Below are 10,928 nucleotides of genomic sequence, written 5' to 3' on the forward strand. Positions count from 1 at the left end.
GCAAACATGTGGAAGAAGGTGCTCTGGTCAGATGAGACCAAAATGGAACTTTTTGGTCTACATGAAAAACACTATGTGTGGCGGAAACCTAACGCTGCACATCAACCTGAACACACCATCCCCACCGTGAAACATGGTGGTGGCAGCATCATGCTGTGGGGATGCTTTTCTTCAGCAGGGACAGGGAAGCTGGTCAGAGTTGATGGAAAGATGGATGGAGCCAAATACAGGGAAGTGCTGGAAGAAAACCTGTTAGAAGCTGCAAAAGACTTGGGACAGGGGCGGAGGTTCACCTTCCAGCAGGACGACCCTAAACATTCAGCTAGAGCTACAATGAAATGGTTTAGATCAAAGCATATTCATGTGTTAGAATAGCCCAGTCAAAGTCCAGACCTAAATCCTCTTGAGAATATGTGGCAAGACTTGAAAATTGCTGTTCACAGATGCTCAATCTGACTGAACTGGAGTTATTTTGCAAAGAAGAGTGGGCAAAAATTGCAGTCTCTAGATGTGCAAATCTGCTAGAGACATATTTGTAAAAAATCACCACATATCCTTTTCTTTCCACTTCACAATTATACAATATTTTGTGTTGGTCTACAGTGTACTTCTAGTTTACTTTTTTACACAGAGGGTAAATTCTCTGCTGTCAAGGAAGCAGGCAAGAGCCTCCAAAGGCTCAGTCGATAAACAAGGATGATCTTGTTTTATTTTACTGTGTACCTCTGTCAATTCAAAATGCATCCATGTAAATTAGCGTTTCATCACAACACAGTTATGATCATGTCATTTTATTCATCCAGTTCATTTAGATTCTGTTTTAATTATTTGTTTTGTTGCATGTTTGAAAAGTGCCAAAATTGTAATAATAACAATAATAATTATTATTAAAAATAATAAAGGTTGTAAAACCTTTTTAAAAAATTGACAAAATATGCATATGTCTACATGCATAAGATTACATAAATTCAGGCACTGACCTAATGGCCTAATCATTTTTGCTTTAGCGTTGCATATCCTCACATTTTCAATCAATCAATAGCCATAAACAAATTGGCAGACAGAGTATAGTTTTCTTGAATAACCACAGAATCATAATAGGCTACTCGTGGCTAATTCGTCTGTGCACTGTTTGACTCTGTTGCAAAAGGTGCACTAATCATTAGCTCCTGTTTTAATAGTAATAAATAGATCGAGTTAACTACATTGACGTCGTTACAAGATAAAGATCCTTGGCGATTATTGTTTCCATTTGGTTTTTCTTTTGTTCTTTTTTACATTAGAAGAATGATTATTTGGTTAAAGATGTAATGTGTAGCATATTTTCCTGTAATCCTGCAAAACTCAATCGCACAACATCCAGCACACATCACACAGTCACGCTAGTCAGTTACAGCCAGAATATTGCCCCACTGCAGCCACCGTAGTTGTATCTGACAACAGAACATGTAATCAGCATTTGGGATTCAGACAGAAACATGGCCGGTAGAGCAGGAAAACAGAGTCGTTCGGGTCCTGGCCTTTCTAGTAGAAAAGGTGCAGGGGAACAGGAGGAAGAAGAGCATCCGCTGCAGGCCATTTTAATCGCTGACAGCTTCAACCGAAGGTTTTTCCCGGTCACCAAAGACCAGCCGCGGGTAGGGAGCGAGCTAAGCTAACTAGGATGCTAATGGTAGCTAACTTCTGTCCATGCTGTAAACAGTGACAAGGCAACGGTTCCCACTAATGAGCCCACCTTAACATAGTTAAACATGAAACATTTAAATCCATTGATTAATCTGGTGCCTTGATTGTAATTAGTGATGCTTTAGGAGATATTTTCAGCTTCCATCACGTATAGTTACTTTGCTAACATCAACTGTCATATTGTCACTGATGACAGGCTTTGCTGCCGCTGGGCAACGTTGCCATGATCGACTACACCCTGGAGTTCCTCACATCCACTGGGGTGCAGGAAACATTTGTCTTCTGCTGCTGGATGGCCAGTAAAATCAAGGATCACTTATTGTAAGATTTTGCAATCCTGTGTGCTTCTTTTGTGCTGATTGATCTCAGTGAAAGATTTTGACCTGACAATATGTCTGTCAGGAAGTCAAAGTGGTGTCGACCCACCTCTCCAAACACAGTGCACATCATCACTTCAGACCTGTACCGCTCCCTGGGAGATGTGCTCAGGGATGTTGATGCAAAGAACCTTGTGCGCTCAGACTTCGTGCTAGTTTATGGAGATGTGGTATCAAACATTGATATCAGCCAGGCATTGCAAGAGCACAGGTAAGAGAGACTTTGTCTTTTATGCAATCAGGAGACTAGATAATGATAATGATCCCCAGACTGTTCTGCTCTAATAAAAATATCTGTTTTGTGTATCATTGTTCTCTTACACAGGCATCGTCGAAAGATGGAGAAGAACATCTCGGTAATGACAATGATCTTTAAGGAATCATCACCAGGTCACAAGTCTCGCTGTGAGGAAGATGATGTCATTGTTACTGTGGACAGCAAGAGCCAGCGGATTTTACATTACCAGAAGACACAGGGGCCGAAGAATCTACACTTTCCCATGGTAACAAACAGTTTCAGGACTTGCTTATCATATCTTTAACAGATTTAGCCCTTGGATTGGTAAATGACAGGTGCTCATGTTTGTGTTTTGCAGAACATTTTCCATGGTGGAAGCGATGAGTTTGAAGTCAGATATGACCTCCTGGACTGCAACATAAGCATCTGCTCCCCACAGGTCAGCCATAACACAGACGGGGGACAGTAACAGTAAATTATTTTCTGTTGTCAGTGGTAGCTTTAGCTTTTCTCTTTTTTTTAGGTTGCGGAGCTCTTCACCGACAATTTTGACTACCAAACTCAAAATGACTTTGTTAAAGGGATCTTGGTCAATGATGAGGTATTATGCAGTCATAGGTCACTTTTTGGAATTGTGAAATCTAAGCTGTAATTTAGGACATCTTAAGCCATAAGTAATTTTGTTTCTTTAGATACTCGGAAACCAGATCCACCTGCATGTCACCAGGGATGGTTATGGTGCCAGGGTGTCCAACCTGCTCATGTATGATTCAGTGTCGTCAGACCTTGTGCGGAGGTGGGTCTACCCTCTCACGCCCGAGGCTAACTTCACGGACATGGAGGGACCGAGCTGCACGTATTCTCGCCACAATGTATACCGTGGATCTGGTGTCAGCCTGGGCCACGGCAGCCAGATGGTGGAGAACGTTCTTATTGGCTGTGACACTAGCATCGGTGCTAACTGCCGCATTTCGAACAGTGTCATCGGTAACAATTGCACCATAGGTGAGCTCACTGGTCAGCGCTATTAAGAAGTGGATGTGTTAATTTGTGTGTGCACGCTTGTCTTTAAAATAGGTACAATTAACATTCCCCTTATTTTATTGCAACAGGTGACAATGTATTTCTGGACCATGCCTACATCTGGAATAATGTTCACATTGCCAGTAATGTGAGGATCAGCCAGTCTGTGGTCTGTGACAAGGCTGAAGTCAAAGAAGGTGTGACGCTTAATAAACAGTGTGTCCTGGCATATAATGTAAGTAACACATGAAGTATGATCGTTTAGTCCAGAATGTAAATTACTGTTACAAAATTGTGAATCTCTTTTGTCAGTGAGATTCCAAATCAGCTTTCCATGTTAAACTAATCTCATGCATATCTAACTTAACACATTTCGAGGACTGTACATGGCCCAGTATTGCTGTTTATTAGTCTTTGGTACCAGACTCAATCAGTCTTCATTAGTCCTGCTTTTTCTGTGTTAATATGTTTGCTTGTGCATAAAACACATTTGAGGAATAGTAGTTTGACATATGTATATTTGCTTTCTTGCATAGTTATGCTGCTTAAACTGTAATTTCGAGCAGCTGAGTGGAAAACTGCTGACATCAACCTCTGACTTGTAATTCCAAGTCGGAGAAATTGGGAATTTCTGACCACTGTACTATCTCCCACTTAGCAGGAAGGAAAGTAGAAGTGTCATCATTATGTGTTTGAAAATGGCTTCAGAATATCCATCACCAGTTGCACCTAATTTCACTTGTAAATGAACAAGAAATGCGTATGTTACTTACCAGCATAGCGAGCTACTAGATTTGTGTGGTCACACAAAATAAAATAATGTTATTCATGTTAAATATTAACTAGAAAATAGTAGCCTAACTTAAAAATGCAACTTCAGTGTTCCACACGGAGTGTGGGCAGCTGTAGATTAGATGATCTGACAGTTGGAGTAGCTAAACATTACTTGCACCGTGAGGTAAAATAATGTTACTTTTAGCTGACCCAAAGTGGCCTTAGTAGCAGCAGACTGCAGTGTGGACAAGCACCACCGTGGACGCTCCAGAGTCGTTTCTATGCCGACATGACATGAACACAGCATTAGATGGAAAGATTGATACCAATCTAGTCTCTGTCCTCCAAATATAAAGCTACAGCTAGCCACTGGTTTTCATAGCAGTTCTGTGCTGTTACCACTGGGTTACCAGAGCACTCTGTTTAACCTTTGTTTATCCAGTAAAATCCCACTGTCATTAGCAACCTCTTTTCCAAGGGAGACCTGGCCAAGGTGGCAGCAACAAACATTTCAAAAGAGCCATGCAACATATAGCATAAAAATCCAGTGATACTGAAGTGAATTTGTATGGTGCTGCTGTAATGGATGCAGTTATGTAAGCAACAAATGGAAACTGATTTTTCGTCAGTGGAATAAAAAAACAGTTATACTCCTACAACATCTCAGTAGTATGTCTTTAGAATTTACCATCAAACCATAAATGCATTCTTCCTGTTCGGTATTGTTTAACAAATAAAGTTTCCATTAGATAAATAAATATGTAAAATAAAGAAAAAGACAGTTTTTGCTGGACAACCTGGTGTAGTTGGTGAATAGGTTGGACATTTGTCTATATAGTATTTTACTTGGTAAGTGTAAGTGCCATTTAGGAGCATTCCAAATCATGTGTTCCAAGATGATTTCCCACCACGCAGCCTTGGACAATGGCATCAGATACATGGTAAAATTTCAAGATTGCAATTTGCCTGTGACTTGTTTTCCAGGTGGTAATCGGACCAAACATCTCTCTAGCAGAAGGCACTGTAGTGTCTATGCATCATCCAGACGAGGAGGAAGAGGATGACGTGGAATTCCTAAATGATGATGCTGAGGTCGGTCAAAGTAAAGAAAAAACCAAACAAAAAGGTGTGTATTTACAAATTCATAAGTCTTTAAACTGCTTCAGTGTTTCAGGCAGGGAGCTTTATTTGCCTCTGTCCTTCAGTTTTCAACCCAGCAGAGGTTGGAGCAGAGGGACAAGGCTACATCTGGAAGGCCAGCAGTCTGGATGCCACAGAGGATAAGGAGCTGCCACACTGTCTCTGGGGTAGGTCAGCATCCTCAAGTCTGTAAAACCGCCAGTTTTCATGAAGCTGTAGTGCAGGTCTCAGTAGCTTGTGTTCTCCTTGTTTGCCAGGGTCGGTGAACCCTCACCCTGAGACTGAAAGTGAAGACAGTGAGCCTGATGGTCTTGATGATCCAATGGACCCCTCCCCCGAAATAGATGATGTCCAAGGTGAGGGGGGTCAAGCTGTTTAAAGTGCTTGTCTGTAGAACAACATGGCTCCTCTCTAGTGGCCAAAGAGGCAGGATATTAACAACAATCCAGTGATAATAATACAAAGGGTATTATCACTGGTATTATTTGTCTAGCTTAACTCCTCTCACAAAGCAGTCTGTGTTTAATATTATGGCCATTTGCTAATGTGTCTGGTGAAAATGAGAGATATTACATACCAGTTAATCACTTTGTGGCTTCAAGTAATTTTATTATAAAGTAACCTTGACTGTTTTATGATTACCAATAATGTTGTCTAAATAATGATTTTAATAATCATAATAATAATAATACCCTTCTGAAGTTCCCTGAGGATAAGGGAAATCCTTTAGATTGTTTGTCTGACCAACAGATTTATGCCTTTCAATATATATGGAAAATGAAGTTTCCCTTATTGAATGAATATTTACTAAGGTTTAAATAGTTCTTTTCTCTGAAAATCAGCAGTTGCTTTTGACTTAAAACAATTTAATAAACTATGTAATTTGGTAGTGATTACAGGTAAAAACACCTTAGGAATTATTATGATGTAACAAACCTTAAAAACAGGGTTATAAGCACTGGTCTTTGTATTAGAGTCGGCAGGATGTTCCCTTTCAGTTCAGCTCTGTGTAAGAAGATGAGCTTGTGTGATGTTTTTTAACATGGAGATGATGACCTCTGCCATTTTGACTCCTTCGTCTTCTTTGCTCTGTTCATGTGCAGTCTTCCATGTGGAGGTGATGGGGACTCTGCAGAGAGGACTGGATGAAAACATCAGCTGTGACAATCTCGTACTGGAGATCAACTCTCTCAAGTAAGGTGGAACCTGTTGCATTGCACTTCTGTTGCTGTCTTTCAAAGTGACTGCACATTCAGTTGGACGCACTGTTTCTCTCCAGGTACGCCTACAATATCAGTCTGACGGAGGTGATGCAGGTTTTAACCAGAGTGGTTCTGGAGTTCCCGTTTCAGGAGCAGGGCCCACAGCTCACCACATCAGAATATCTTGCTGTGCTCCTGCCGGTAAATAAGCTGCTGGATTTACCTGCTTTCTTACATCACATGCATGTAATTGTAGACAGTGATGGAAATAAATATTGTGAGTTTTCTTTATTTGTCCTCCTCTCAGTTATGGAAGAAATGGGCACCAGTGTTTAAGAACTATGTGAAGAGAGCACAGGACCATCTAGACTGTCTGTCTGCCTTTGAGGAGCACTTCCTAGAGCAGGAGGGTCACTGGGCTGCTATGGTCAAGGTCAGGGTCAATCAACACTACCATGTACAGTTAGTAACCTTGTGACTCTTGCAAAGTTTGCAAGAACATATGATGATCATCAAACACCAGGATAATTCTGTGGTTTACCCTGGATTCGTCAGTGCTAGACGGTGCTGAAAATGCTGTGTTGTTGTAAATCCAGGTCCTGATGAACATGTACCAGCTGGAGATCCTGGAGGAGGAGATGATTCTACGCTGGTTCTCCCAGGGAGGCACCACCGACAAGAGCAGGCAGCTCCGCAAGAACCATGGGGTAGGTACAGGGTGAGCTGGCTCACACGGGATGCGAGGCTTTGTGACATATCACAATTAAACAATGCAAATGTTTAAAGATGAGTTAACTAATTTCTTTTCAGCCGTTAGAGGGTCTAGTGGAACTCACAACAAACTGACATGCCTTGTTTCCTAGCAATGATATAAACTACAAATGTCTGGTTGGGACAAACTGTTTAAAAACCAGCCACCAGTCTGAAGCTACTGTTCGCTGACGAGCAAATGAGTCCCAGCTCTCTGACAGTAACAAAGTGATGAGGTTGACGAGACAGTCCCAAAAGGGGCCAACAAAGCTTGAATTACTCCCAAATTAAAATTTTAATTCAACAGAAAGGTAAAATCATGACCATGCTAGGCTGTTAATGTTACCAAAGCAAACATCCCAAGGCTTTAGATGCTAACATACCCAGAATGATAAACACCTTGTCTAAATTTGAATGCTTTCACTACTTTTAACACTCACCATCTCAAAATGCCAAACTGTTTACCCTGGTTTTTGCTCTTTGTTTGTCCCACTCTCTCTGTGCAAAAGAATGAGACCTCTTCAGTTGGGCAGCCACTGTTTTGGACTTTTAACAGACAAAAGGCCTTTTGTGTGAAATGACTTGTCTGACTTGTCTAGCAGCAATCTGTCTAGGTGTTTGTTTAACAAACTCCATCAGTTTGCATGAGTCTCTCTCCTGACATTTATAGGTGAATAAAATGCATCAGAAATGACTTCATTTTTTTTCATACCTGTGAACATTTCTGCATTTTTCTTGAAATTCATTTTAACTGCACTTAGAGGTGCCACTAGTCACCAGTTGGTCCTCAAGCTAGAGTTCTGTTTCTATGCAGAATTTCTCACAGCTGGTTTTGTGTGTATTTTACTCCAACAGCTTCAGAAGTTCATCCAGTGGCTGGAGGAGGCTGAGGAGTCTTCAGGGGAGGAAGGGGAATAATGTGGAGTAGTTGGCAAAGGACAGAGACTGTAAAACGTGAACGCTGTTGAGTGTTACCCTTTACAACAGTTTTCAGCCATTTGAAAAAATGAGGATTTGTTCTGTACAGTTCAAGCTGACATACATTTTTGTCACTGAGCCCTATGATGACAGGGCTCAGTGCTGTGAACATCACTATCCAAATAAAGCAGAAAGACCCTCGGACTGGCTGGAAATGCATTGACATATCATTCGTCTCACTGAAGATCAAACAGCTGATATGTTTTACAAAAAAGTTTTTTTTATTATTACACACAAAACTAAAATACCACCTTTTAAAAAGGACTGTACAACAGTGTTTGGTGCAGTTTTTGATTGACAAACTCAATACACTGTCTGCAGGTCATAAAACAGAGTAAGTACATGAGTTCAGAGGCATGTTGGTTAATGTGATACTGAGCTGTTCATAATACATTTCACCCTGTCTGGAATCTTAGACTGACAACTGTTTTGCTAATCAGATTCACAGTAAAAGCTTGATTAAATTTTTGACACCACATACCTCCTTAAACAGACTGATTTTATGTAACATTATAAAGACTCATAAAAATAAAATGTTCCTTTCATAAAGCAAATGCCCTATAATTAAATGCATGCTCCTGAGTTGCTCCATCACTTGCCACATTTTCTTATAACATTTCCCAGTGTCAGTGGCTAAAGAGAGAGTTACCCTCACATGCCACTGTACAATATTAGACCAATCTCATAGGACTGGAGGCCTTTTAATTATTGTTTATCACACCACACTGAGTCTGACAATGCATTCTGCCTGTGCTGGCATCATCCAGTGAACGATTTGGGTATTAGAGAGACCAACAAGAACTTACTCACATTGAAGTCTCAGCGATTAGGACTATTAATTTCTCTTTATAAATGTGAGATTTGCCTGGTGAATGTCTGATGATTACATTTTTTATAATGTGAGTACAAGTGACAGACTGTGTGGGATTTTCACCTTCAAGACAGTATCAAATTTGACATATGGTTACAAATCTGTTAAGTGGTCTGTTTAGTATGGTGGCCCAGAGGACCAAAACACATCAACACCGGACAAACGCCATTTCATTTGACAGAACACAAGGACAAAATTAGGAAACATTACAGCACAATACAAGACATTACAGTCAGAGTCCCTTTTCCATTTTGTGAAATGTCACCAGGCTTTCAGTTTTGTTAATATATTTTGTAAAATGTTATGATTTCTGTTTTTCTATTGTTTCATCCCTGCCACCGTAGTTGCAGCATGACAAGAAAATACCCGTCTTAAGAAAATCTAAATGTGTACCTGAACTGTGGAATCTTGGGCTTTTTTAAAATCATCAAACCTTCAGGAGCCACCTCTTCAAACCTACTTCGATCTATCATCCTGTTTTCCAACTAAGTTGTAAATAACACTGGCCAGAAGAGAAGCCCCAGTGAGGACAGTAACAGCAGTCAGCATCTTCCACATGCTGGCTGACCTCTCGTGCCTGTCTATAAAGCTTCTGTAGTCAGTGGGCATGAGGATGTACTTGCGGCCATCCTGAGGGGCCTGCAGCCTCATCACCTGGCCTCCCTCCAGCACCACTTCCCCAAACCCAGTCAAGGTGCTCCCCACCCGGAGCAGCTCCTCGCTCTCCTCCACCGCCACAGGTTTCTCCTGGCTGAGGCCTTGTAACACCATGGTCACCAGGCCCTCTTCAGCACGTCTTACTTTGAAGTAAACCCTTTCCAGGTAGCACCCAGAGGCCTCTAGTGGGTTCTGCACCTTCACATATGTGTCACTGATGTAAGACCTTCGGTTAATCAGGTTGAAGGGCACCGAGTTGCTGGTCTCTTTCCTGTTCGTGGTCCGAGAATTCCTACAAGGGCATTCAAAGGGTTATGACTAGGCTAGAAGAGTAATAAAGAGGCTTTTTTGGGGGATTAATTAAGTTTTACCTACCATGTTTTGGTGAGCCAGTTCCAGTATTGCCAGCGTTCCTCCACTGCTACCTTCTGAATCACACACAAGCACTGTGGGACAAACCTGCTGGCCAGAGGCTCCCCATCTGCCTGGACCACACCTTCAAACAGACAGGAAGCAAACTGACAATGATCTCCAGGTCTGACACGGTCAAAACTGCATTTACTAAAATGTTAATTATCTAGACATCCCTGTACCTTCCACAGCAACATACTGCAGGCGCTTCTGGGAAGATGCTTTGAGTATTTTGAGCAAATGTTGGTCTGGTTTGAAAACAGGTATTTCCTAAAACAGAGAACAACCGTTAAACTCATTGCAAACAAGAATTTTATTAGTTGATAGAAGATTATAGTGTGCTTGCCTTCAGCTTTTTCAGTTCTTTATTCTTTTGTCGGTATAAATGATAAAACAGGCCAGACAATGCAATGCTGGACCCGACACCAATCAAAACCAGTGGGTTCGTATCAAGGTCACCCATTCTGTCTGTGAGGAGAAATCGCAAACACACTGTACGGCCAAAAAAAAAAGTCGAAATAAACTTCTGTAGACTACTGTTGTAGTTACCGCGTACACCTGCTTCGTATGTTTTCGAGGAATAATCAGATATAGTTGAAAACGTACCGCTTAAAACTAGCAGGGGAAGCTACGACACACCAATCGTTTTATGACAAAACTCAAAAGCTCAAAAGCTTTCTTCTTCTATGAATTAAGGCAATGTAGAAACGCCTGGGCGTATTACTGCCCTCCGCAGGTAGATAAAGTGAGAAATCAAACGCCTTACATGGATTAGTTTCATTTCCGGGTTTACTCACGTTGCATCCTGGTTCTTCAGCTGG

At 41.3% G+C, this 10,928-nt stretch overlaps 2 protein-coding genes across 2 annotated transcripts; one reads left to right on the plus strand and one right to left on the minus strand.

Moving 5' to 3' along the window:
• The first annotated feature begins 1,370 nt into the window (after positions 1 to 1,370).
• Positions 1,371 to 8,312, plus strand: eif2b5 (eukaryotic translation initiation factor 2B, subunit 5 epsilon). The gene is made up of 16 exons (XM_020604567.1): positions 1,371 to 1,637; positions 1,883 to 2,007; positions 2,089 to 2,274; positions 2,389 to 2,566; positions 2,660 to 2,740; positions 2,825 to 2,902; positions 2,994 to 3,306; positions 3,414 to 3,559; positions 5,083 to 5,224; positions 5,304 to 5,405; positions 5,496 to 5,594; positions 6,342 to 6,432; positions 6,518 to 6,641; positions 6,748 to 6,873; positions 7,037 to 7,147; positions 8,046 to 8,312. The coding sequence occupies exons 1-16, from the start codon at positions 1,479 to 1,481 to the stop codon at positions 8,106 to 8,108; spliced, it is 2,124 nt and encodes a 707-aa protein (XP_020460223.1). The 5' UTR covers positions 1,371 to 1,478; the 3' UTR covers positions 8,109 to 8,312.
• Positions 8,313 to 8,575: 263 nt separating this feature from the next.
• On the minus strand, positions 8,576 to 10,770 carry mul3 (mitochondrial E3 ubiquitin protein ligase 3). Its single transcript, XM_020604569.1, has 4 exons — positions 10,454 to 10,770; positions 10,290 to 10,377; positions 10,072 to 10,192; positions 8,576 to 9,988 (listed from the first exon to the last, which is right to left on the minus strand). The coding sequence occupies exons 1-4, from the start codon at positions 10,568 to 10,570 to the stop codon at positions 9,496 to 9,498; spliced, it is 819 nt and encodes a 272-aa protein (XP_020460225.1). The 5' UTR covers positions 10,571 to 10,770; the 3' UTR covers positions 8,576 to 9,495.
• Positions 10,771 to 10,928: the final 158 nt, after the last annotated feature.

Source organism: Monopterus albus, unplaced genomic scaffold (assembly GCF_001952655.1).
Source record: "Monopterus albus unplaced genomic scaffold, M_albus_1.0 scaffold66.1, whole genome shotgun sequence".
NCBI classification, from domain to species: Eukaryota; Metazoa; Chordata; class Actinopteri; order Synbranchiformes; family Synbranchidae; genus Monopterus; species Monopterus albus.